Source organism: Prenolepis imparis, unplaced genomic scaffold (genome assembly GCF_030444845.1).
Source record: "Prenolepis imparis isolate NDT839.2.m4 unplaced genomic scaffold, iyPreImpa1.0 SCAF_12, whole genome shotgun sequence".
In the NCBI taxonomy this organism is placed as follows: Eukaryota; Metazoa; Arthropoda; class Insecta; order Hymenoptera; family Formicidae; genus Prenolepis; species Prenolepis imparis.
The window spans coordinates 9,290,459-9,317,997 of NW_028141170.1; the positions used below are offsets into that span (position 1 = coordinate 9,290,459).

The 27,539-nt window shown below is 37.6% G+C and overlaps 1 protein-coding gene across 2 annotated transcripts in view; it reads right to left on the minus strand.

The window, feature by feature from the left end:
• Window positions 1-27,539, minus strand: part of LOC145944073 (uncharacterized) — a 54,434-nt gene that overhangs the window by 6,459 nt on the left and 20,436 nt on the right. For both annotated transcript variants that reach the window (XM_083052087.1, XM_083052088.1), the window contains exons 3-11: window positions 27,265-27,395; window positions 26,498-27,050; window positions 25,546-26,374; window positions 24,777-24,854; window positions 24,350-24,558; window positions 23,896-24,131; window positions 16,308-16,762; window positions 9,117-14,718; window positions 6,925-7,365 (exon numbers count right to left, since the gene is read on the minus strand). In XM_083052087.1, coding sequence (XP_082908213.1) covers window positions 6,925-7,365; window positions 9,117-14,718; window positions 16,308-16,762; window positions 23,896-24,131; window positions 24,350-24,558; window positions 24,777-24,854; window positions 25,546-26,374; window positions 26,498-27,050; window positions 27,265-27,395 — 8,534 coding nt within the window. The remainder of the gene's footprint in view (window positions 1-6,924; window positions 7,366-9,116; window positions 14,719-16,307; window positions 16,763-23,895; window positions 24,132-24,349; window positions 24,559-24,776; window positions 24,855-25,545; window positions 26,375-26,497; window positions 27,051-27,264; window positions 27,396-27,539) is intronic.

The window sequence follows — 27,539 nt, forward strand, 5'->3', positions numbered from 1 at the left end:
TTATTTCAATTATTTTTGCAACAATTAAATTTCTATTTCTCTCTTCTTTTCCTTTCTGCATCTTTTCATCTCGACAAGAGAGAGAGAGAGAGTAAATTGTAGAAAAATGCTTTTACTTAAATTTCTCGCTTGAAAAAAAGAAATGTTGCGTATTTATACAATCGTCATTTCTATTTTTATTTCGCGTTACCCTTTTTTTTTTATACGATAAATCCCACTCTCGCGTACCTTTCCTTTAGAAAACGCTATTGCGTATCCGAGAGTAATTAAACTACTCACTACCGGAATTATTTTCTACAACCGTGTAAGGGAATGTACGCAGGTCTCGATGTGTTTCACCGCAAACGCAGTAGTTAGCACATTCTTAATTATCGAATTACTTTATCGAGGCAATAACATATCGCCATGATAAACGTTAGTACGAAAGGACTATGTGTCATTTTCAACATGTTTTATCATCCAAAATCTAAAAATAGATATAGATTTTTTTAAAGAAGCTAAAATAATTAATTTTTCAAATATTCTCTACTTTATTAATTTTTTTAAATAAAAATAAATGTCAAATAAAGCCAAGTGAACATTAAAATCTTTTTGTCATTTAAAATCATGTAGAAGGGAAGCTTCAGTTAATTTTTATGAAAAAAGAAATATATTTCACAAATATTAATTGCATTACTGCATTTTATTCGATACGATTTTTTATTTGTACGATTTTGTTAATCGATGCGCGGATCGTAGCCGTAGAAATCTGAAAGATGTGTAGCTAGTAGAACATCGTGCTTTTCATGGTTGTCAGCAAAGAACCGTTTCAACGATCGTGCAAAAAGGTTGACACGCATTCCAAAACTCACAGCAACGATGGTTCAACGACATTCTTACGTACTTAATGCCAACATCCTTTTCATAATTCGTTTATTTTCTGAGAGAAAAAGAGAGCAAGAGAAGAAGATAATAATTGTTTTCTTTCATGCTTTTTTCAATAGTGCAGAAATAAAATCTCTCGAAAAACATGAAAGACCGAAAAACTTTCTACCATATGTGTAGGCTTGATATTTATTAAAATATCTACGTATTTAAGAAATTATTCTTTTTTTTAATTTTTAATTTCTATTAAAAATATAATTTTCAATTATTATATTAAAAAAAAAGTTTTAATTATCATATATTTATTAAATGTATACTCTGATTCTCTTTTTCTATTTTTCTCTTTATACATGTAATCGCTGTCCATTAAAGTACTTTCGAAGAGAACAAAATGACTCGGAATATCCTGCATTGCTGGCGGCGCAAAGCGATTGAGAAACACATTTGTCTTTATCCGTATTAGGAAAAATCGATCTAGTTTAAAAGCAATAACGTAACGATGGCCGCCGGTGAACATAACATAAACTCTTATAGAGCCTACAATATTGAACGTAAATCTGTCGCCGACCGATCTTTAATGAGCAAAAAAAAAAAGATGAGCGAATGCATGGCAAACGAATATGAAGTTTTCCATGACTCGGAAGTTACAAACTTGCATGTAATGTTGTAAAAAAAAACGCATACAGTATTATTGCAATGCCATGTCGACGTTAATATAGAAATGTCTCACGAATTCAAGAATATCCTTTTAGAAAGTTAAGATAAAAAAATATATTGACATTGAATTATTTAATTTTAGATAATTCAAGAGTTTAATAAGACTGTCGGATATATATTTTGAAAGAAAAAATAATTCTCTTATTTATAATATTTTAAACTTGCATATCTGCTATTTAGAAAAGTGTTAAAATTATTCTCTGAAAAGATATTTCTGTGTCGAATTTAATTTGATCTTTTACCGTGAATTTATATTCAACTTTGCTCGAGTAAGTGTTGAATCGTTCAGAGTCAAATTAGAAAATATAATAAAAAAATTTATCGAAGTAATATGTACATAGAGAAAATTTTATTTAAATTGTTTTTTTTTTATTAGCTATATATTTGCATGCAAGAGAATAATTTCGATGATTGGTTATAACTCCGAGATTTTATCTCTCGAATTACAAATTACAGGATAGTCCCTTCCGTTATCGATCTGCGGCAGGCGCAGCTAAAAACGGGAGTGGCAAGGACCTTAATTTCATTAGGTACTATCCACAAACAGCAAAAACTGAATTTCATCAACTAAAGAATAATCTAATGCTATTAAAATAAATAATTAGCGCTGAATTTGCAGCAATAATGATTGATATTAATAACCAGCCAGAAGAAAAATTATCTTGTTGTTTAATATTAATTATTCTAGCTTCGAATTAAATTATATAATATTTTAGGTTGATATATTATATTAAAAACAAGAATAATTAATATTTTAAGCTAATATAAAAATACTGTCTCTTTTACTTCCTTTTCATATGTTATATCTGCAATATTGCAATTGGGAGAAAAGTTCGTAACGCTATATGCACACATTATAATAAAAAACATAAATATTAATACATATGTAAAATATAAGTTATGTAAAAGTTAAATACACAAAAGTTATTCAAGAATGTTATATAAAGTGTAAGCTTTAATTTCAAATGTCCAGATTCCAGATTGATCTAAAGAAGAGTGTATTTCTGTTACAAACATATGTATATATTTTTTCTTCACGAGAGATATTAAGCGAGCAACGTTTGTTTTCTGAGATTTTCTTAATTTGTAACCGGTTCTCTCTAACCACTGTCTTTTTAACCGCGACAATTTGTAATCATGGGAAAAGAAACACAAGTTTGATCGAAACTATCGAAAGATATTTACGCAAGTTCTTGTAAGTGGATTAGGTCAATGCTCGGCAAACATTGCGATATATTCCGATCGATCAGCAAAGTACAGTGGGATATGAAAGTGTACGAATAGTGTTTCATTCGTAATATGTGTATGTAAAAAAATATATGTATATGTAATATATAGATATATATTTAAATATTCATATGCATCGTTTAAATTATGTTTTTTTTTAAGTCAACATTCAAGTTAGATAAAAGCTTATGATATTCGATATTTATCTCAAGAATAATTCTAATTTAAATTTAATAAGCAGTTTAGATAAATAATATCCTCTGCCTTAAATTAATATACCGTAAATACTCTCTGTTTAAGTGTATATCTGTTATTAATTGCCATGTTACACCCAATTAAGACTTTCTGCTTGTAGTTAAAAAAAAATCACTATTACTTCACGAATCTGAATGATTCGATTGTGATCCTATATACGTGTATGTACATACATTGTAAGCGTGAACAAAACGTGATTTTTTTCTGTAAAGAAAGCAACGCAAGTAGTGGCAAATTCCTTTCTCTAAAGTTGTAAACATATAAATATACACATATATATTTATTGCTTTTCGCAACATTCTATATAAATAAGTTATATTATTATTATATATAAATAAATTATATTATAATATTATTATATATAAATAAATTATATTATTATTATATTTAAATAAATTATATTATTATATATAAATAAATAAATGCGCAAAGCAATTATATATAATGTGCACACAAAAAATATACTTATAAAAATAAAAAATGAAAGCTGAGGAAAAAATGGAATGCATCGCAAGTGAATGCACCAATTTACAATGCTGTTGCGTGCAGCGCGAATGTTGCACTTACGACGTTGTGACGCAAAGAAAAGTTCAACGTTACGCGCACGTGGAGTGCGTACGATCGGCGCTGCGTGGCATTATCGATTGTCACCGGGTTCGCGTGGTTCAGGCCAGGGATGTCGGAGAAAAGAAGGGAAACCTCGTAATAAAGCGCAGTTGCACTTGTCACACTCGAGCGAGCGCGGTATTATCAATGCGCGCGTTCTACTTATTGTCGCGCAGAAACGAGAGGCGTGCGAGGTCTTTTCCTTTTTCACTTCTTACGAGAAAAGAAAGAAGCTGAGAGAGTGTGTCTGCATCTCAGAGAAGCGGAAGAAGCACATTAAAACATACTCCATTTTTTTAAAGTTTGCTTGTTTTATTTTATAATTTGTGGAACTCATTTTTCAAAAGAGAAAGAGAGAGGGGCAGAGAGAGATTATATTGATATAAATATCTTAAAATATATAATTTTGAACTGATTTTATATTTCCTGCTTCTCTATATACTACATATTTAAGATTTTAATTTTCTTTTGTATAAAAATTTGTCCATAAATCACATTTATCGATCTTATATAACTCGTATTTTCAACACAATTTTTTTCTAACGTGTGTTATAAATTGCTTCCTATATATTTTTCTATATATTCTAACATTATATATACATATATTTTTTCCAATATATATATATATATATATATATATATATATAACCCACATTATTGATGGAAGGGTAAAGCACTCTCTTGCAAAGGTTGCATGTCACGATCGAGTTTTATAATCAACTAATAGCCAGAAAAATACGCATCTCTCGATATTCGCAAAATGTAACTCTTCAGCACGAGATATAATACAATGGATAATTCTCTCCCTGACGTAATCATAATTGAATTAATTCTTAAAAGAAAGGAGAGAAGGCAAACAAAGTCGTTAGAGTTAACTCAGACCTGTTATTACACCAAATTTCACGCGATGAGAAGCACGTTTTCGCAACAACAGCCTCGCTTTTCGCAATATTTACAACTTCAAAGAAGACAAAGGAATTTGCCAACTACTCGCATTACTTTCCTTGCAGAAAAAAAATCACGCCTCGTTCACGTTTACTATACATGAGTGTACAATGTACGTAATACAAGGTGTCTCACACTCGAATCATTCAGATTCTTAAAGTGATAGGCGATTTTTTTTAAGCTAATCAGGAAGCCTTAATTGGGCGTAACATGGCAATTACAGATATACACTTAATGGAGAACATTTAAGGCAAATTAATTTAAGACAGAGAGTATTAATTTACTAAACTACTTATCAAATTTAAAGTAGAATTATTCTCGACGATAAATATCGAATATAATATGAGCTTTTATTTAATTTAAATGTCAAGCTTTAAAAAAAAACATGACATGTTTAAGTAATTCAGATAGAATATTGAAACAATAAGATTACAAGATTTTGTGGGATTTTGAGAGAAAGAGAGCGAGAGAGCGCGATAACCGCGTTTTGAATTTCGCCGCGAACTTTCCATTCCTAGCTGTCATTTACGAAGAATATTAAAAACGGTTTCTCCCGCCTGCACTCTTCATTACGATGATGCTGATCATAATTTCATATTTACACTTAATCATTTGCATGGCGCGAGCCACGTGTGCGTGACGATGCCGCGAGGCCGCCTAATTTATCACACGAGAATCACATATACCTAGCACCGACCGAATTTCCTTTCATTCATGCGCTTTCACTCGTCGCTCAAGATGCGTCTCTATTTAAGATTTTTTTCTATTTTCCTTAATGTATTTTTTAAATAAAAATGTTGCATAAGAAACAGAGTGAAACGAAAAATGTGAAAATAATTAGCTCTAATTTTTTAATTGCCATTAATCAATTTAATCTGACAATTTAGCCAGCTATTAGATTAATTCGTAAATTCATGCATATTTATTTTATATATATATATATATATATATATATATATATATTTGTTATATGTATATATTAAATATATCTGTCACGTAATTAATCTTAGCATAAGAAGATGGCATACAAATTTCTATCAAGATGGTAATGAATGAGAAATATATTTAGAATATATATATAGTAATAATAAAGATATACAAGATATCCTACAAGAGAAATTGCTAAAGTTAATCAGCTGTCATTTTTAAACACATGTAGAGAACAGAAAAGTAAATTATCTTCTAATGCAAAATATTTGACTTTATTTACATCTTAATTAAAGATAAAATCGGAGATATTTTTATGATTTAAAAATACGTTTATAAAAAATGTTAAGTATCGACAATCTTAATGCTATTTTCGAAAATGGAAAGAGAAAAGAAGTCTCTTTCGGAAACTGTAAAGAATTTTATTGTAACAACTCTTTTTGAGATCCATATTCATCATGAAAGAGACTTAATTATAAATGTTTATTAAATGATAAAAATATTTTTGATTGGTTTTAGTCCACATGTAAATAAAACTGCCAATTATCTATTAAAAATTTATTTATTTTTCTTGTTCTTTATATTTAAAAATGATAGCTGATTAGTTTCGGCAACTTCTCTTTCGTGAGATACTCTGTATATATTAAATGATAAAAAATTAATGTATTTTTAATCGCATCATTAATTTGCTTCATAAAATTCTTCTAATAAAAGAAGTAAACATGAATTTATAGATTGATTTTGATCACAATCAAATCAAATTATATGCCAATTATAATCGCTCGTATCATTTTACGATCCTAGAACGAGATTGCTATGTAGCATACTCGGTTATATCAAAGCTGTATCAAAAGTCGCACACTTTCTCTCTCTCATGGTGATTTACAGATTCTCCATCGAGTCCTTCCATTTACGTGGGAAAGTTTATGGGAATTTTTAAAACCAGAAATTATTTATAAAATTTGAATATCTATATAAATAAAAAATAAAAAACTCAATGTGTGTCATGTAAACAAGAAGTCACAATAACGCTACTTAGAATATTGCACCCTCTCATTTATTTTCGTGAAATTCTAAATTCTTAATGAAGATTTCGTACAGAAAAAGCCAATAATGGAAAAAAATAATAATGATATGTGAAACAATTTAAAATAAGGATTTAAAATATTTGCAATTAATCAATTTAATCTGACAATTTAGCCAGCTATTAAATTAATTCATAAATTTATGCATATTTATTATATATACATCTGTTATACATATATATTTAAAATATCTGTCACGTAATTAATTTTAGAATAATAAATGACATAAAAATTTAAAACTTCTCTCAAAAAATCCTCAAATATGTATATTTAAATATGTAAAAAAGAGGCGACTTACCCGACGTGAGAGACATCGCCTGCTGCCTCCTGGACCGCGAGTTGTCCCGTTTGCCAGCTGCCGATTGTGAACCGGAAACTTGAAGACCCGGCGCGCTGACGGCGCGTTTGGGTCCACTTCCGATCGCGCCGGGCCCGACATTGCTGTTCCTGGCGAAGCCAGGAGGCCGATATCGGGCGGACTTGACGCCGCTGTGCTGTGGCAAGAAGTGGTAGACGCTGTGCGCCTTGTGCATTGGCGACGCGGATGACGACGTCGACGACGTCGTCGCCGTCGTCGTCGTCGTCAGACCGGTGGGTGGACCCGATCCGGCCGGAAGTCGCGGCAGGGAATTGGTAGCTGCACTGATAGCGGATTGCATGCCACGTGGAAGAGTCGTCGCTCGCGATTCTCCGCCGTACTCCAGTTCGTCCTCGGTGTCCTCATCCCCGGCTGATGCACCTGCAGCGATTAACAGTCGATTTTTTTTTATTAAATGGTAAAATTAATTTTTATTTTTTTATATAGATAAAGAACTACTTCTTATAGACTTTATAATTATTTTAAGATTAATTTCAATTATATTTATTTTATCAACAAATATATTCATCATACAGCCTATTATTATTTTATTAATTTCTTATTACATAATTTGCTTAAATATGTACCTATATGAAGATCAATTTATTCATACTCAATCATATTATTTTTTATTGTAATTAGAAGACTATTAATTATTTTTTATACTTTTCAAGATTAATTTCAAATTGATAAATTGTCTTTAAATTCAATAAATATTTACTATATTTATTTATATTGAATTCTTTAATTCCTTAAACGGTATTGACGATATCAATGTATTTGTGAATATAATGAGGGCAAATAAATTATTAAGTGCTTCATAATTTTTATCTTCTTTTTATACAATCGTATTTATAAATACGTATCAAAATTCTTGATTGCAGATTTGAACAATTTAATTAATCTTACGCTCATAATGAGTTTTGTTTTGAAATGTTTTTCTTATCGACTCTTGTTCTATAATTCTTAATGATGAGACACAATTTAATAATTTGACATATCATAACAGTAAATAATTCGTGAAGTATTTGAACAATATATTAATACTTTTGTTACTTTATTTCAATGTTATTTTTTCATATAATTTTATTATCTATACAGCATGCAAATATAATGAGCGCAATATCATTTTGCGTAACTTTTGGAAGACAAATGGCTCTTACAAAATTTACACGATTTCAATATCAGTACAAATCCACATAATGCTGTCCACAAATTCGTATTTAATTTATTAGAAAATATTTTTTATTAATGTGCGAAAGTTATATACGCATCAATATGCATGTGAACATTATTTATTCATAATATTATGTGTTCATAATATCTTTATTTATTCGTAATTACGATGACGAGCTTTAACAAAACCGATTCTGCAGGAAAAAAATGATTAAATCCTTCACAATTTTTATCTTCTTTTTATATACGTATAAAACAAAATTATTACAGATTTGAATAATTTTTAATTAATCTCGCGCTATAATGAGTTTTGCATTGAAATGTTTTCCTCATCGATTCATGCTCTATAATTCTCAATAATGAGACACAATTTAAAATATCAGTAAATAATTCGTGAAGTATTCAAACAATATATAATTAATGCTTTCTTTATATTTCAACGTTATTTCTTTTATATAATTTTACTATTTATATAGCACACAAACTCATTGTTATTTATCATACAACTAACTAAAAACAGAATCGCGTGCAGCATAAAATACACAATGCGCGATGTATCCTTCACGCTTCTTAATCCCGACTTAATTTACCAATATATAAGTATAATTAAATTAAATTAGTCGACGCGCCCGCTCGTGTATATTTATTTATTCCACATAAAATATAACCCCATTATCGGAAGTGATCTGACCGTAGCGTGGCCAGCCGTGTTCAGCCCGCGCCGTAGCGTAATTGCGGAAAAGGAATGTTCGGACGAGCCACGGACGGGATTGCGGTGAGGCAAAATCGAGCTGTAACGCCAATTACCGTCGTTTCCGCGATGTAACACAATCTGCGGGAGATCACTCCCGCGTGGAGGAGAGCAACACATATCGTATTCATTCACTCGTTCACACACACACACACACACACACACACAGGTATATACATAGAGAGATAGTCACGCATGAGCTCACCTGACTCTCCCCTGGTATTAGCATCAGGAACGGAAGATCTCCTCCGGTTGCTCCAGATCCTCTCCTCGACGGAGCCGCCAACGGTTCCGCCAGTCCCGCCCCCACTTCCGCCGCCGATCGAGCCGCAACTTCTCACCCTGTCCAGCTGTTCCCTGGAGAAGCTCTTCGGATTGAACAAGAGATCGCCGGCGCTGCGCCGTTTCGCGGCCAGGGCACTCGCACTCGCACTAGCACTGCCACCACCAGCACCACCACCACCACTGACGTCACCGGAACACGCCAACAGGCTCAGTTTCGTCCTTGAATCTGCGGCCATCAGGGCCGACTCGAAGCTACCGCGCCAGGAAAATCTCTCATAGTCGCTGGCCTCCCGCTCCTCCCCTTCTTGGCCGGTGGAGACTGCCGGATGACTGTTGATCAACAGCAAAGGATCGTGCGACTTCGACCTCGGCAGCTGCAGATGCGCCGACGAAGGCGTGTTGGCAGAATCGGACGTTGAATCGTCATCCTCGGTGGTGGACGTCGAGGACGGAGTCCGATGATGCTGAGAGTATCGTCGCCAGGTGGTAGAGTGATGATGCGCGGCTGGACCACCCTCGGAAACCTCGTGCATCAGCGCTACCAGTCGGCTGCCGATGTGATGCATCACTTTGGCGATCAACGGCGGGCTGCTGTGCGGCGTGGAGTTGGCGTCCGAGCTCACGCCGTCGCCGGCCATCTTCGTGAAGCTCTGCACCAACTTCTGGTAGACGAACGCGGTATCTCTGCCCAGGCAGGGTGCGCTTTGCATCGCGGAACTCGAGCGTGGTCCCTTCATCTGCTCCCTCTCCTTGTCCGACAGTGTCACGTCGCCGCTGTTATTGCCACTGCCGGTGCCGCCAGACGTGGTGTCGAATTTGCTAATGATCTGCTGGCAGCTCTGCGAGATCTGCTCTTGCAAGGCCGACCTACGTCCGCTGGCGGCGCCCTCAAGATCGGAGCTGGTGTAATCCGAGCTGTCGTAGGAGTCCGACCACGTGTCCTCCGAGCTGAGATACTCGACGATCTCCCGCACCTGCTCGTCGCGTATCCCCGGGACCGTCTTCATCAGTCGAGTCAGCTCGTTCTCGAAGTACACCAACTGCGGCGGTTTCGTGCGATTCTGAGCGCCATAAAGACGCGCCTTCGAGGCATAACCCGGAAGTCGCGGACTCGGTGCAGGCGAGACACCGCTGGAATTCGCACTGGCGACGCTCTGTCCCGGTGCCTGTCCGTTCGAATTGGCCACCATCGTCTTGAAGAACTGTCGCATCTTCGACATCATGAGATTCGTCTCTTCGTCGCTGGACCAGTTGTTGAAACTGTCTTTGCGCGATAGCGAAGCGTTCGCCAGATGCGGCAGACTTGCATGGTTCACCGGATGTTTCGTCAAGTTGTTTCTTTCCGCGCTGGCCGCACCTTCCTCGGCAGAGCTCCGACTCGCGTTCTGAGAATGTTCCGAGATCTTGTTGAGCAGGCGATCTTTGCCGACTTCCTGATCAATCTCCATACCACTCGTTTGACTATCATCGGGTAATTTTTGATGCTGAAGAAGGTCATCGCAGCTGCCGACGAATCCCGAGTCCCGCGATTGCTGCTTCGATCGCTGACCGTCGCTCAAATTAATCGGAACCGAGCTTCTTGAAGAATCAATTTGCGAAGACGAGGCTGTGTTCAACGTGTTACTGCTATTTGTAAGAGTAGATGGCGAGGAAGAGGAGGACAGAATGGATTCCGGCTGTGGAGTTTTTGCTCTGTCCGAATCTTCGGAGTTCATCTCCTCTTTGTCGTTTTCCATCACAATCTCATTCATCAGCATCATTTCTCTGCTGGGTTCCGGCGTCTTGTTTCGATCATCCGGAACACGTGGACTCTGAGTTCCCAGATTCCGCGGCTTCTTCTTCTTGCGCTTCACTGTGTCGAACTGACCGTCTGTGCCAAAAACAGCGGTTTGACCGTCATCGGTGCCATCCGTCTCCGTCGAAGAACCTTCAGATTGAGTCTCCTGCGCGTCTTGATTGAGACTCAGATCCTGGAGAGAATTTTGCGAGCTCAAGTTCTGCGAGCTCTGCGTGAGTGCCAATAGATTATCTAAAGAAGAACTGTGAGATCTGCCTGTACCTCTCGCGCGTACCAATTTTTTCCTTCTCTGCGCTTCCGGACTAGGTCTACCTTCGGAATCACTACCTACCGAACCATCAGAATCTCTTCTATCTTGATCAAAGCCAAGGAACTCGGATAAATAATATTTCTCTAACCTAGAAGAATTCAGGAAACCATCGCTGGTCAACCTGTCTTGATTCTGACTAATACCGTTAGTTTCATCCTGTCCGAGCGACTCCAGTCCTTCGGAGTAAATCGACGAGGTCTCCGACAGGCTGTCGACCTCGCGCGAGCCCATGCTGGAATTGTTTCCATCGCCTCCTAATCCGAAGAAGAAATACTTCTCCAGCTCTGAGGCGGAAGGTGGTCTCGGCTTTTTCGAGGGACTTCCTGTAGTCAGACTCGGCTCCGTTTCACTTTCCTCGCAGGATTCCTCGACGATGGTGTGCAAGGTAAAGTCGATCGCTTGCCTGCGATAGCCTCTGAGCTCCTCTTCGCGATCGCCAAAATTATTAGCTTCATCCTCGGAACTCTCTTCCGTGGCAGTGGTCGCGCCCGGCTCGTCCTCGTCGTGGGACACTTCCTCCACCCAGGAATCATCGTCGGCCAGACCTTCTTCAAGTATGATAACCCCGCCGGCGCTCGAATTCTCGTCGCTGGATTGCGACGAGACGCGGGTTCGCGTACCCTCGCGACAATCCGTCACTGAACGATCCTTGACGGACACGTCATCGACGCTCTCCTGTCGGCAATTGTGGGACTTTGGCACGTTCTTCGGCGCGGACACGTCGTCGCTTTCACTGGCACTACCGACACTCAAACCACTGTCCGCTTCGGGCTCAGCCGACTGATGACCTGTCGCAGTAACCGCGACTGCCGCCAGCTTCTTCACCATTAACGGTTTGCGCGGAGCGTTCTTGCGATGAAGCTGCGGTTCGCTCGCTGCTTCTAGCGCCAGCTGAAAGTAACTGGCCAGACCCCCCTGGCTTCCAACCGAATGGATCTCATCCGGTTGCAGGAGCGTCGTAGTGTCCGACGTGACGACACTCACCGGCTGGTACGAGGCTTCCTGGGTGATCATCACGAGGCTTCTGTATTTGTTGTTGCCGCTGCTATTGTTGATGTTATAAATGTTACTGCTGTTATTGTGCTGGGCTGGGTCTCTCGCAAGATCCTTGGCCGATGTTGGACTGTCAGCTGGAAATCCATTCTCCTGCCGAGTGCACGGGCGTCGCTCGACTGAGCGAAACCGTGTCGCGTCTCCTTCCTCGGCGCTCTCACCACCACCACCACCACTATCACTGTTACCATCACTATTTCCTCCCACCTGAACGACAATCTCGCCTCTCACCGTGCCGTCATGCGCAGTGCTCGTCTTGCCGCCCGCGCCACCTTGTTCCTCCGCGCTCCTAGACATCTCCTGACTCCTGCTGGTGGTTATCGCGTCGCCCACGTCGACTCCTACCTGTTCCTCGCCCGTCGACGCCGTCGGGTCGTTGTCTTTCGTCCCGCCATCTTGGCCACCGCGACGACACGTAACAGACCGATAACCCTCGTCGTCGTCGTCGTCGTCGTCGTCGTCTTCATCATTGTCATCATTGTCATCATCGCCATCATCCTTTACATCGATCGTCGACTTTATCGAATTGCTTAAAGCTCGCTCGCCGATCGGTTTCTCGAACTGAACATTTCGTTTCGCGCCACTCTTCATCATCGTCGGACTTCCTTTGTCATCGCGATTACTATGAAGACGCGAGTCATTCTCCTTGATATCTCTCGTAATATCTTCCGTGCTCCTCTTGTTAATTTGATTTAACTTGCCGTTGATCGCCGGGATCTCGTTGCTGTAATTAAAGAATGATTCGACCGGGGTTACCTCGTACTCGTGAAGCTCGTCGCTGCTAATCTCGCTTCCCGTGGTGTTGCTCTCGTTACTGCAACTATCAGTTGACGCGTCGATAGTGACGTTGCCGTTCGAACAATTCGCCTCCGATAAACGTGACTTCTTATCTCCTTGTCTTTCGCAATCGTTCGTTACGATCAATCTCGCAATCTGTTCAACATCGTAAACTCGAGATTTTTCCCGATGATTGGCGTCGACGTCTTCAATAACTGACATTTCGGAGGAAACTCCGGAAATTTCGAGGGAATCCGGAACGATAGTTGGATCCCAGACGTCGCTCGTAGGTGACTTTGACTCGATCAGATTGTCCTGTGAAATCTCCCTCAACGTATCGGTTTTCTCTTCGTCGTATCGGTCTTTCGAAATAGGTCTCTCGTCTGTCTTCAAGATGTTTACAGATGAATCGATACTATCGGGATCGAGCATTCTGATGGACTTCAATTCGATTCGATTATCGGAACATTCGTTATCATCCGCTAAATACATTTCTTCAGAGATTGATCGACGGTGTAGTAGGAGAGGAAGTTGCTTATCGCCGTTATCGGTTTCATTCTTCTTGCTACGATTTTTCCGCTTGTTGGCCAAATGAGCGACAGATTCATCCAGTAATTTGTTCTCGTCTTCGGAGTAAGCCTTGGAATGCCTTCTGGACTCTTTCAATTCATCCTCGTTTATTTCCGATCGACTGTCCATAAGAACGTCCTCATTTAGCAGCCTCACGTGTTGCAAGACCACCGGTTCCTCTTCGGGAATCGCGGTGACGCGTTTCAAGGTTACGCCGCCTTCGGCCGCGGAATCCGAATCGTCCTCCGCGTTATCCTCGATGTCGTTGTCGCTGGTGAGCGAATCATCGTTCACCACGAACACCTTGGAGAACCTATGCGAACCGGAATCGTCTTCTAGGTCGCTACTGTCCGCCGACGATCTCCCGGACGAGCTGCCCGAATCCTCTCGCGAATGCTGATACATCCCCTGCGCGCTTCTCTCGAAGGACGACGACAAGGAATCCTCGCAGGCGGCCTCTTCGTTGCTTTCCACCTCTTCGTCATCTTTCTTGCATTCCGCCTCAAAGTTCTTCATCTCTTCCAATCTATTCTTCACGATGGAAGAATCAGATTTGCCCTTCACCGGCAAATTCTCCTCCTTCCTGAGCTCTTCGGTTCTCGACACAATTTTCGCGTCATCTATCACGTCCTGAGAAGACTCGAGATTTGTCGATGGAATCGCTGCCGTCTCGATTATCGGTCCGTACAGTCTCGGGGTCATCATCTGTTCCGGTGGATGGAAGGTACAGGTGGTCGGATCGAAGGTGCCGGCAAGTCGAGGGTCCAGACGCGCGCCATGTAAGGGCTGGTTGAAACGGGGATGCCAGGCAAACCAGGGTGCCGCCGGGTCGCCTCGTAACCTGAGAGTTCCCGACTCGGCGTGGCCCGACTCGCCGCGGCTTATCATGGATGACGCGGCCGCCGCGAAGTCGCCGGTCCACAGGGCGGCCGGTATCGGCACGGGGTACGGAACCGGAACCGGTATCGGCACCGGCACCGGGAGCACGTTCGCGCTTCGGGAACCGCCACAAGCCTAAGTAGAACGACAGGGTGATAGATCTATCTTGAAGAGCTCTTTTTCTTTCCATCAATTTCATCTTTGTAACATGTACGTGTAGAGAACTTGCGTTTCTTTTATTTATAAATAAATTTATCTCAATAAATAATAATTCTAATATAATAATAAAAATAAAATTATTATTATTATTATTAATATAAATTATTATTATTATTATTAATATAAATTATTATTATTACTAATCATATGATAATAATTCTAATTTTCTTTTCTAATTTCTTATTTTTTATAGTATTTTTCATGTATTTCTTTTTTATACATTTTATATATTTTTATTTTATTAAATAAATGATAAATTTTTATCTTTAATTAAATTAAACATAGAAAAAATTTTTAAAACGATACAAATAAAACATGACAAATTGTGTTGATAATTAAGAAATATATATCATATATTCATTTAAAAAAATAAGCAATATTTAATTTCTCACGTTTGACGTTTCTCATAAAGACATTTATGTAACGTTTTGACATTATTAAAATACGTGCATATTTGAAAATCTATTAATCTAAAATAAGAGTTTTATTTTCCATTAAATTTGTTCTACTTATACAAGCTGTCAACAGAAATGGGTCAGCAATTTGAAAGCCGACGATGACAATTTGCCAGCTTAGCACTTATCGATCGACATAATCAGCATGAGGCCGTCGTTCGATATACGAGAGAGACTGCCAGTACGGTTTATTGACAAAGTGTGACCGTGAATTCCGCATAGCTGCCATGTGCGACTCTCTTCGCTAGTAGAACGTGAATGATTAATTTAGTTGTAGCAATGTATTTGTCAAACGGATGCACAACCAGCGGCACTCAGTCGCGGTCACATGAGTTGTGTTCATATCCATGAACATTCTTTTCATCGCATTGTAATATCCTTCTCCTCGATTTATTTATAAAATTGTTTCGCGAATATTTATTTTTTGAAATTTATTTTGATTAAAAAATCAGTCAAATATAATTTAATTTATCAGTCAAGTGATATTTAATTTAATCGATCAAATTAATTAAAGATAGGAGAGGCTATGTGTAAAAAGCTAATAGAAATTATAAATCGTATGTCTAATAATTATGTCTAAAAAAGGTGAAAGTAATAAATACATATATTATTGTGCAGGCGAATCTGCACGCAATAAATGTTTAAAAGTCCGATGAATCTTTTTAGCCGAGAAAAAAAATATATCGAAAAATTACAATTTTAAATTTCATTTTCAATTTTATATTTGACAAATACATTAAGTTTCTGTATCAATTTAATATTTTAAAACCTTTTCGAGCATATGATATATAGCATGTATATATATTATATATTATAAAATTGTTTCGCGAATAAGTACAGCAAAAATGTATTTTTTGAAATTTATTTTGATTAAAAATAAATTTTAAATCAGTCAAATAAAATTTAGTCAAATGGAAATCTAGTTTGTATTTTATATATATAAAATAAAATTAAAAAATTGTGATTTTTTGACTATATTTTAATTATTATATATATCATAAATATATAATAATTTATATTTAATAATTTGAGGGAAATGCGCTTAAATACCTGGCAGGCGGAGCCGCGTCCCGGGCAGCAACTCCAGACGTCCTGGCCGACGTTGATATCTGCGATTCCGGCGACGGTGACGGTCGGCGTCGTCGGCAGCGGCAAGGAACCACTCTCGAAGTAATCCCAGTCGCAGTCCTCGAGCGACTGCGCGTGATGATGATGATGATGACCGCCGTTGCGCGGCAGCCCGTTCAGGTAGGACGAGCTCGAGCAGCTGCTGTCGGCGTCGTCCTCCTCGCGGCCCGACGATGAATCCGAGCTGATGAACACGAGCCGTCTGTAGTCGACCACGGATGCTGCCTGTTCCGGACCGATCGATGCCGGATTAGGACTGCGTTGTCGACCCCCGCTTCCGCTACCACGTCCGATTAGGTTCAACGTCTGCAGGCTCTGCAGATCCTCGCTGGTGCAACAGGACGATCTCGCGTGCGACCTCCCGCGTCGTCGTGAACCTTTTGCAACAATTGGGAACAATCGTTAACGTTTCACCTGTTGTCTATCGGCTGATTCAGCGATAAAGCGATAAGATCGTAGAGACGGGGAGATAAAAGACGGGTTCTTCTGATAAGTTCTATTTATCAACATGCTGGTAGCTGCTTTATCGTTTTCATCAATTAACTCTTTAGCGCCTCAAGAATTTATATTTTATATAGCTTGAAAATAATACAAGTGTTCATCTCTCGAAAATGTAATTAATAAAAAATGCAAATAAAATAGGGAGAGCACAAAGTTGTTTGATCGGAGAAATATATATTTTAGACACACATATAACATATATCATCGCGATAAAAAAACTGCTTTAAAATTCTATAAAAATACACATGAGCTTATTATGTGGATTTGCAAAAAAAAGTCAGAAAAATATAAGCGATATAACTAACTATAGCAATCTAATGAGGAGAAACGATAGGCTGAAGTCACATCACAGTGATACTATAAAGAACCCTTCGGGCTGAGAATGCGATTGCACTTTAACAGAGAGCATCCTCTGCGGAGTCTCATTTATACGCAAGAAGCAGTGAACAAATTACGATGCAATTAGAAGGGAACATGCGCAAAACTCTGCGCTAATGTTTTCTCCCAACTCGAGGAACTAACTTCTGAATGTTACGAGCATGTACGTTATTTGCTCACAGCGCTAACGAACCGGTGGTGAATCCAAATTCTAATGATTACAAATTCACGACATGATTCACAAATTTTCTCAATCGATTCCATTAGTTAATTGCGAGAAAATTGATGATCAAGCATTATTCTGCTTAAATTTTTTTGCGATAAATAAATAAATATACATATAGATACATATATATATATTTATTTATTCATTTAATAATGTATTTATTTAATAAATATATTTATTAATAAATAAATTTATAATAAGTTTATATTACATTTATTAAAATTTAATTCAATTTTATTTTTATTAAATTATGACATTATTTAGATCGAGATGCCGGAATATTATATAAATGCCAAAGTTTAATTTACGGAGTGAGCTCAGAAAAATGTTTTTTTTTTCAATTCTCTGCTTATTTTAAAAAAAGGCAATGCAATGCATTTTTCGAAGAATACAAAAAGAAAATCATACCGATTATAAATCGTATGCTAATAGTAAGGACGATACGAAAATAGTATGATAATGAACGACGTAATAATGCATCATGCGCGCGTGCGAGACTTTTGTACTTTGTTACTTCGCTCACGCACACATATGCGTCAATGCAGTACGTAGGAGGATTGAATTTATATCTATTGTGCACTCTGAAACAATGCACTTTTATTATGTGCTGGCGGAACGGCGTGGCGTCTAAATCTCTGCCTGGTCTTACATCGTCTTGTGTGTGTCTGCCTATCCTCGTGTCTTTTCTACTGTGCAACTATGTGCGCTTAGATGAATCACATATACTTCGTGCTAGAGCGATTCCGACTGTCTCAAACAACAAACAGAATACAAAGTAATCGGAATAAATCATAGCCCTTTTTCGCGAAAATTTGAGTGGTCCTTGCGACAACAATTATTTTTAAAAAACCTTCTCTTTTAATCCTTTCTTTTCTATTTTCGATAAGAGATGAATTATTCCTTCGCCCTATACAAGGATTTTACGCTGGGACCAAGTATCGAAATTATATTATATATTTTATTAATTTTTCAATTATATTATTTTTATTAATTAATTATGTTGCTTAAATTTTTTCTTAGACGATCAGCTGATCTTTTCGAGAGATCTCGCCATTTTTCCCCGCTGTTATGATTAAATTCTCGTTTCCACTACTCGTTTATGCGGCAAGGTGCTTCTTGCGCCGATAGGAGATAAGAAGTAAACGGGACACGGTCAGGTGTCGTGAGGCAGCTCGTCGTGAATAGCGGCATGTAAAGGGGCATGAGAGAGGGCAGAATCGGGGCCCGCTTCGTTGGCGCGCTTTTATGCCCGCTTTTTACGCGCCGCTGAATTACCTGGTCAATGGCACGAGGGCGGCCCATCGTTTCTGTCTCCCCTTTCCCTCGTGCGCCCCGTTATCACTAACCGGGCCTTCTTCACTATTCTTGTGAATGACGCCGCTCGAAAAAGAGATAGCGAGAAAGAGAGAGACAAGAAGAAAAGAGAAAGGAGAGGTGGACCGGATGAAAGAGAGATTGCCAAGTTAGTCTTAATAGAACGCATTTGAAATGAGAATAACGGAAGTCGCGAATCTGGGTCTTCAGCCGATGATAAGAATCGAGAGATTTGGGAATGAGGTAGGTTCGTAATTTTTCAGAATTATCTTATATTTGTGCGATTATATTTGTCGCTCTGTCTATACTTGATTGAAAAGAAAGTATCAAATTAATATGGTATATTTACACGACTATGCTTTCTTTTGCATGGAATACATTTATTTATAATTTATTCGTGTTTTCCTCGTACTTGAATATCAAGATTATTTTAAAATCTTTCTTTTATTCATGAATCCCGAATTATCACTTCATGATTTTAATCTCATCTAATTCATGTACGTTGTTATAGAAAGTGTATATTTAATTCCAATCATTGCTTAAAAGACTTGAGATTTTAAAGCGTAAAGGTTATTCTTTAAATATACAAAAATACAGATGAGAGTTGAATAAATTATTTGGGAAATATCTCTGTTAATCTATTTTTAATATTTAATATCTTAATAATTAAGGAAATTAAATTAACTCACTCAAATCAAAAGATTCGATTAAAATAAAATCCATATAAAATCAGGAATATATATAAAACTAATTTGCCAGAGTGTCATCATTTAAGTTTATACAGAAAAGAGTCTGTCAAAAAAATTCAAAACGTGATAATGCTTTTTGCAACAAACATCGACGACGAACACATCAGAAAATGCTCTTGAATTTTCGCGAAAACTTCGCAAAATGTCACGTCGATATCTGACATTGTCTTATGTTATCTGTCAACATCCCGAAATAACGATGCCAGCGAATAACAACAATACAAACTCGTAAATTTTATTTCAGATTTTCACTAACCTCAGCCTCAGCTTTTTTAAATTCTGTCCTTGACGTATCGGTTGTTATATCGCAAAGATACATACAATACATTCGGAAATAATCACATAATCACGTATTTCAAACATTTTTCTGAAATATTTTTCACAAAAGAACCAAAAAAAATGTACACAAAAGAGAGAATTTTTCACGAAAAGTCTTATTTATCGCAACAAACACGTTAAAGATATTATTCCAAAGAGACCAAAGTACTTTGATCATACGAAGCTTTTTGGCGGCTTTCCTTATTTCAGAGCGAAGTATGCAAAATACATGAGAAAACTGCACTCCTATTTTTAAATAATTTTCTCCAACATAAAGAAGAAAATTCACTTATATACACTTATTAATAAAAAAAATATATATATATCTTCTCGATTTTCTATATCGAGTTAAATTGTCTCGTTTGCTGTAATTATTTAAAAATATTCTCATTAAAGACGATTTGTGAGGGCTCGAAGGGTTCGATTGTCACTTTGAAACGTCAAAATATGGGGAAAATGCGATAAGATTGGGTTTACCTCGACTCGTTTCCTGTGTTCGCGAAATAAAGACGGCTTTCTTTGGTCGCCACGCCAAGGCGAAGAAGGCAAAGTGAGCGATTCGCGTGGGCTACCGCCGCTAAACTGAGAGCGTCTACGCCGAGGGGGCACACCTGAGTCCCCCCGCGTCGGTCACTACCTTACTAAGGTGCCTATAGTACCTTGGCGCTATAGTGCATCGCGCTATACTGGGTGATCTGCATCTTTAACACCCTTTCCTTTTAACCCTATTTTAATATCTTTGCTAGAAAAATTCCGATAAATTTTAACGCTTGACCGGGACAACGAGAACATCTCGAAGACACATGTTTAAAAGGTCCGTGAACGAAACACAGTAATCCTAGAACACGTACACGCTATAATTTCGTCGAGCAGTTCATAAAGATTGATTTACATTGCATGACAATGACGATTTTAATTTCAGAAGCTTTTTAATGAATTGAGAATAGATAAATAAAGAAAAATGATATCCATTTTAGATGTCGAAGACAGATTGAAAGACATTTTTCTTGCGATATTATATCAGAAATTATTAGACGAAAAGAAATTTTATGAATATACTTGAGAATTTTGTCTTCTAACTATTTATTATTTTATTTTTAAAAATTAAGTAATTTTGACATCAGGATCTTCAAGGAAACTAAATCTCTTCCATAGAAAAACTACACATGTTTCAATGGTTCTGCATACAAACTGTTAATTGTTCACGTTATTAAACAAAATATCACCGATAAAATATTTTTTCTGATTAATCCGAAATATCGTGTCGTTCTCCATCTCATTCTTTAATCAAAATTACATGCAATCGTGCTTAAAAGAATATCCTGAGATAAGGATTTGCGTCAGATCGTGTAAGTGGGGAATTTTTTGATAATTTGACACGTAATCGTCCGATTACAATGTTTCGGTTTCACGGACTATTCGGACACGTCTCTGTTTTATTATTCCTGATGAGTCACCCCGTATATTCACGGCACAGGTGAGCGGACTATAGAGCGTCAGCAGGAGGAACGCTGTTACACTATTATTCCTATGCTGCTCCCCTGGGCCCGGCTTCGCTTCGCCTCACCTGCTACCTACCTACCGCCACGTACAGATGATTTCGTGCTAAAAGAATCATACTCGGGCGAGAATGGACAATAGAGATAAGGCGGCGCAGATAAGACTTTTATTCGAAATCTTTGAGATTCGCGACCTCGAGCGAATTATGCTTGAAATAAATGGTAACAAGGTGTCATAAATCTCGAATGCAATGACGCAAGGGAGATAACAATGGACGTTAATTAAAAAAAATGTATGAACTCTGGAGAACTCTGGAGAATATGGCTACAAAGTAAGCCTACTTCAAGTACGGCGTGGAGAACTTAAGATACTAATTTACTACAGTATGCTCTCTTCCTATCTACATTTCCTACAATTTTTTTTAAGAGATTATCTTCTCTTCTGTTTCTTCTTTTATTCTTGAAAAATATTTTTCATGAAATAAATTTAAAAAAATATATAAAACTCATTTTGATATTGATTGTTAATCACTTCTAGTCCATAACAGGTACAATATTACGATAAGCCCGGTGTAGAAAATGAGAAAGTACATTGATAACAGAAATGTCATTGACAGTCGAATTATGTTTTGCAATTGCATGCTTGCAAAAATACACACTTCTTTTCTCTCTCCTTCTGCGCAAAATTAATGAAGGAAAATAAATAAAATAATCAATCCGCCAGATGTTCGATTTACGCTCGACTCGGATTACGATCGTTTCTCAATAAATTAACGTGTTTGGATCACGAAAACCGGCAATAATTCGGAATATGCACTATTTTACGCACTAATAAGCGTCGAATGCATTCCTTTCACATTCCATCGGATCTTTCGCGGCGAACAAAATGCAAGATTAAGGATAATTGCTTTTCTTAATGTTTCTGCTCCATTGAAACATGATTGCAGACTTTAGAATACGCGGAGTTTTCATCGAAAACAACCTCTAGAAAGATTGCTCTAACGTCAAATCAAAACATCGCGATCGATTATTTTCGAAACATTATTTTATATCTTCGGCAAAACTTTTTTTCATATAAAATAAACAATGAAGAAAATCAGTTTAAATATGTTTCTTTTCGATATTCCATTAATTATTCCTTTCTTGTCAGTTGTCTTTAGTTTGGAATATTTGCTCGCGACACGCTAATTAAGATATAATTTTATGATTTACTGTATTCTGAACTTTCGACGTAATTTCAGTTAGATATGATTTTTATTGCAATTAACAGAGCTCCCTCGAGAGTCTAACACCGGGTCGGAAACGGGCTTATCGTTTCACAATTCGCGTTTTTAAATTTTTATAACATCCCGCATGGCTCTTTCGGAGAATACTGACTGTTCTCGAACCAGGAAATTTGCCAGGGACTTCGATAATCGATGAGCTTATCGTTACGCGGGAGCCATATGGTACTCTTTATAATGTATGAACATACGCGCAGTCACGTTTATCGTGCTGAATGTGCACGATAAACGGTATACTTTATGGATAATGAATATACATGTGAATTAAAGAGATTACTAGTGTTGATAAGCTTGATAAATAAAGCATAAATAAATAGAATTTTTGCTAAAATTAATTTCATTAATTATAATATGTATGTATATAGCAATCCAAGTATTTTAATTAATTAATTAATTAAGCGTCTAAAATGAGTTGTTACAAGGATTACAAAAAAAAGTTTGTTCCTGATAATTCATCAATGAAGAAATCTTGCGTTTTCGTGGTCGATTAGGAGCGATTACAGAATTCAATAAAAAAATCGAAGATATGTCAGAAATTTAATTGAGATTAGGACGAGCACGCGACTGGATAATTATATGCAGGCAGATAATCGCAAAAGCGAAACGATACTTGTTATTGTATATTAATTACACTGTTTGTAATTATTAATTATGCCTAAGTGCGGCTTTTACAAATAAGAGATGCAAACAAGTAAATTAGAGAAAACAAACAGAACCGATACTCTTTCAATTATAAAATACTATACACTTATAATTGAAAGGAGAGAGAAAAAAAGAGTGCGATTTTCGTAGAAAAACCTTCTCTTTTTTCACTACTTCCAATTCAGAAATTGATTGTAATTAGTAGATTAACCTTTAGAAATATTATGTTGAGCCGAGCAAATGTTCAAAGAAATAAGCGATCAAAAAAAATTCATTAGGAACAGATAGCGATATTTAAAATTACAATAAATCGAACATACAAAAAAAAAAAAAAAAAAAAAAGAAAAAGACAAAACTACATTATAATATTTTTTCAAGCAGTTTGTGAAAAGATCAAATATTATTTTTAGAGTTAATCTATCGTAAACTTTTATTTAATCCATCATTTAGCTCAATTGGAGGTGTTGAAAAAAGGAGAGAAATTTGGCTGCACTCTTTTAATTATATAATTAAAAAATTAAAGAAAATTAAAAAAGAATTTTAGAGTTTACTTTTTTTGTTTTCTTTAATTCTATCGTAAACACTATAATTGTAACTTACCTTGAGCATCGAACTGTCGTCTTCGTCGCAGCATTGTCCTTCCCTGGGAAGGAAGCGGTCCTGTTCTGTCGTGGCCATCCTTGTTGGTCTCATCCTCGCCCGCACTCGTTGCACTGTCACGTTGCACCATCTCGTCACCGCCGATCGTCGACGAAACCGCGCCGCTGCCGTTACCCCCGAAAAATTTCACCTTCCTAGCCAACTCCACGTATCCGTGCAAGCCGGTCTCGCTTAATCTGTGTAGAGAGAACAAAAAAAAAACAAAGCTGTAATATTTAATTTCTTAGAGATTTTTGCATCTTGAAAAAGTAATTTTTTATTTAAATTAAACATAATTTTATGTTTAAAAAATTAAAGAGCTCTCTTTTTTTTCTTAAATGGATTAAAAGAAATGCACACGAATACTTTCTTGGAAATTTAATTTTGCTGAAGCGAATCTTCTTCATCAACTCACCTGACACTCTCGCTACCGCTGCTCTCGTATCTCGTGCTACTGTTGGATTCTCTCCTGGTTCTTGTAATGGTGTCACGTATCCTTTGGGATGCAGAACAGGAGTCTCCTCCGGTTTTACGTGGCAATGCAGGAGTAGGTTCGCTCTCGCTCTCCCGAGGACTGTATCTCGAAGATCTCGTGCTCAGCGGACTGGCTTCCGGCGACAAATGCTGTCAATAAAAACGAGAGAAAATTTAATCAAAAACTATCTTCTTTACAAATACCCAATATATAATATGAAATACATACATACATATATATATATATATATATATATATATATAAAATACATACATATATATATATATATATATATATATATAAAATACATAATATGATAGAAGATATAAAATATAAATAAAAAATTTGCAATTCAATAAAAACTTACGCTTGAACAACGTTTATTCGGAGTGTCGTCGGTGTCGTCTGGATTCGAGAATTCTTCCTTGGAGAATTTTCGCCGCACCTGTTTAGCAAACAATATGCGCATAACAATATCATGCTTATAGACTCGGGATATTAAGTAACGCGATCTCGTCATGAATAATGATAAATATTAAAATTAAACGTGCGCGACAGAGCCTTCTTTCTTTTGATAGATGATGATTCATAAATATGTAATTGGCACTTGCACGTGAATTGCCAATTCCCAGAAAATTGTTATTAGCTATTATTTCGTCATTTCTTGAATAGGCATAAGAGTAATAATAATTTCACCGTTTATTTTCTATATTTTTTAGATGTCTCAAATCATCTCATCTTAAAAAATTAACATTAAGTAGAAAAGTTAATATGTACGTAAAGATCTTGAAAAAATTTATCTACTTTTCAATATAAAAATAAAAAATATAAAAAATACATAAATATTTTATATTATAAGAATTAAAATTTTACGATGTAATTTTTAAATGTTTAAAGTTTGAATAATCTTAATTTTACATTTTGTCTTACGAAAAATATCAAATATAAATTTTTTATTAAATAATTCTTTTTTCTCGATTGAATTGTCATTAACATAATCATATATTTAAGAGAAAAGGCTCTCACGTTTCGTAAAAGATGCCGATAACACCTCCACATTCACACATACACATACATACGACCATATGTATCGCGCCCACGCATACAATAAACAGTTCACAAGCATATTCACTGACCACTTGGAACTCGTCCGGCCTCTTTCCATAGCCGATCTCCAGCGGGCCCTTTCTTTCACCAATGACGTCACCTGCGTCGCTGCCGACGTCTAACAATCGATCGGCGGAGTCCCTCGTCTCCTCCTCATTATTGTTCCGCTCCTTATCGTTCTCCACGACGGACTCAACCGATTCTGGGGTCGCCAGCAAACGCTTCTCGTTTATCACTTTCTCGCCCATGACCATCGTATCCCGTTCCCGCATCCGCTCGTCCTGGGTGCTGTCCTCCGAGACAATCACGTCGAGCATTCTCGCGTCGTCCCGGTTCTCCGCATCAACTCGCGAGTCCAGTAATATTATTTCATGCTGTTCGAAAGACGAGACTTCGATTGCCGCCTCGTTTCTCGACGACAATTCCTCGATGTCGTTGGCGTCGATCTTGCCGTCCTCGCACCTCGTTCTGCTCTGCTCGATTCCGGCGACTCTCGATCTCGTTGCGCCGCCCACGCTCTCCGCTCTTTCTTGCTTGTCCTGCTGCTTACCTTTCGCGGATTCCTTGATCGGATTCGTGCCGTCTCTGCCCACGTCTTCGCGACTATTGTCGCGGCGAAATATCTTTATTCCCGATTTGCCGGCTTCGTCCTTGCCGCTGGACGCCGGCGAGACGACGAACGACGAGGACTTGGTCTCCTCCTTTCGTCCCGATTTCGATGAATGACGAATGTCGTCCTTGCTGTCTTGTCGCTTCAATCGCTCCTCCTTGCTACGGGAGGACAGCAGTTTCGGGATCAGACTCGGTACGCTTATGTCCTCGCGACTACGACGCAAGTCATCGGTGCTTCCTCTGTATCTGAAAAATAATGATAAAGATCAATAACAGATTATTAATAATAATTATAATATAGGATTTATTTAAAAAATAGATTTGTCAAATTCATTATTTGTCAAGGAAAGAAAGGAAAATTATGTATACCTCTGAGGAATGAGCGATCGCTTGGGCGACTCCTGTGGACTTCGGATGTCCTCGAATTCCTTGGAGCTCCTTCTGAAAATAGGAATATTCGACTTTCTCTCGCCATGCTTCGTCGGGCTCGGTTTCGTCTCGGACGATATGAATTTCGCAAGTATCCTCGGCGGTTTTATCAGGGAGATCCTCGGTGTGCTATGCTCCTGAGCGGGTTCCTCTTGTTCCTTGCCCGATCGTTCCTTCTTCTTACTAAATTTTCCCGTGTCAGGCGATGACACTTCGGATTTATCGATCAATTTCTCTCGTTTCGTTCGTTCATTAATCGATGAGTTCTTCTCGATCGTTTCGTCTACATTCGTGCAGTCTTCCGTGTCTTCGACGTCCTTGCAGTCCCTCGCGTTCAAACTGTCCTCTCGCGAATCCTCGAGTTTCGACAATGTTCTATCGTCGAAGCCCGAGTCATCCAGCGGCTCTCGATAGTCTTGATGACGAGTTGGCAGACTTCGATACAGGCGCAGTTCCGGGGACTTTCTTGCAGCTGACCAACGTATTGGAGGACCTTTTGGAAAAATAATTTATGTTACGAATTCACAGCTATATGATACGAAAGCGTGATTAAGTTTCAATAAAGAAATGAATATAGTAAATTAATTAAATCGCTATAATTAATATTTTAATTAATATTAATATTTAATTTTGACGTTTGTTGAAACTTTCCCTTCTTTCAATTAATTTGCCGCGTTATTCATAAAAGATTAACTATCGGAACGCACCATTAATCGTCCAAGCTCGTCGAATGCTACGACTCAGTATGTCTACTGGAAAGGACGATGTTTTTTCGTTCACGGTTCCACTGGAAACTGGACTTTCGTACATCCACTTGCCGGTAACCAAGTGTAATTCTCTGAAAATTGAACAGGTTCAAAATTAGGTCAACGAGAAACAAAGGATGCGAAACGTACGTATCATATTTTATTTTTTTATTTAAATTCGAAATTATCAAAGTTTTATTTCAGCTTTATTTACTATTTTTTGCTTTCAGAATTTC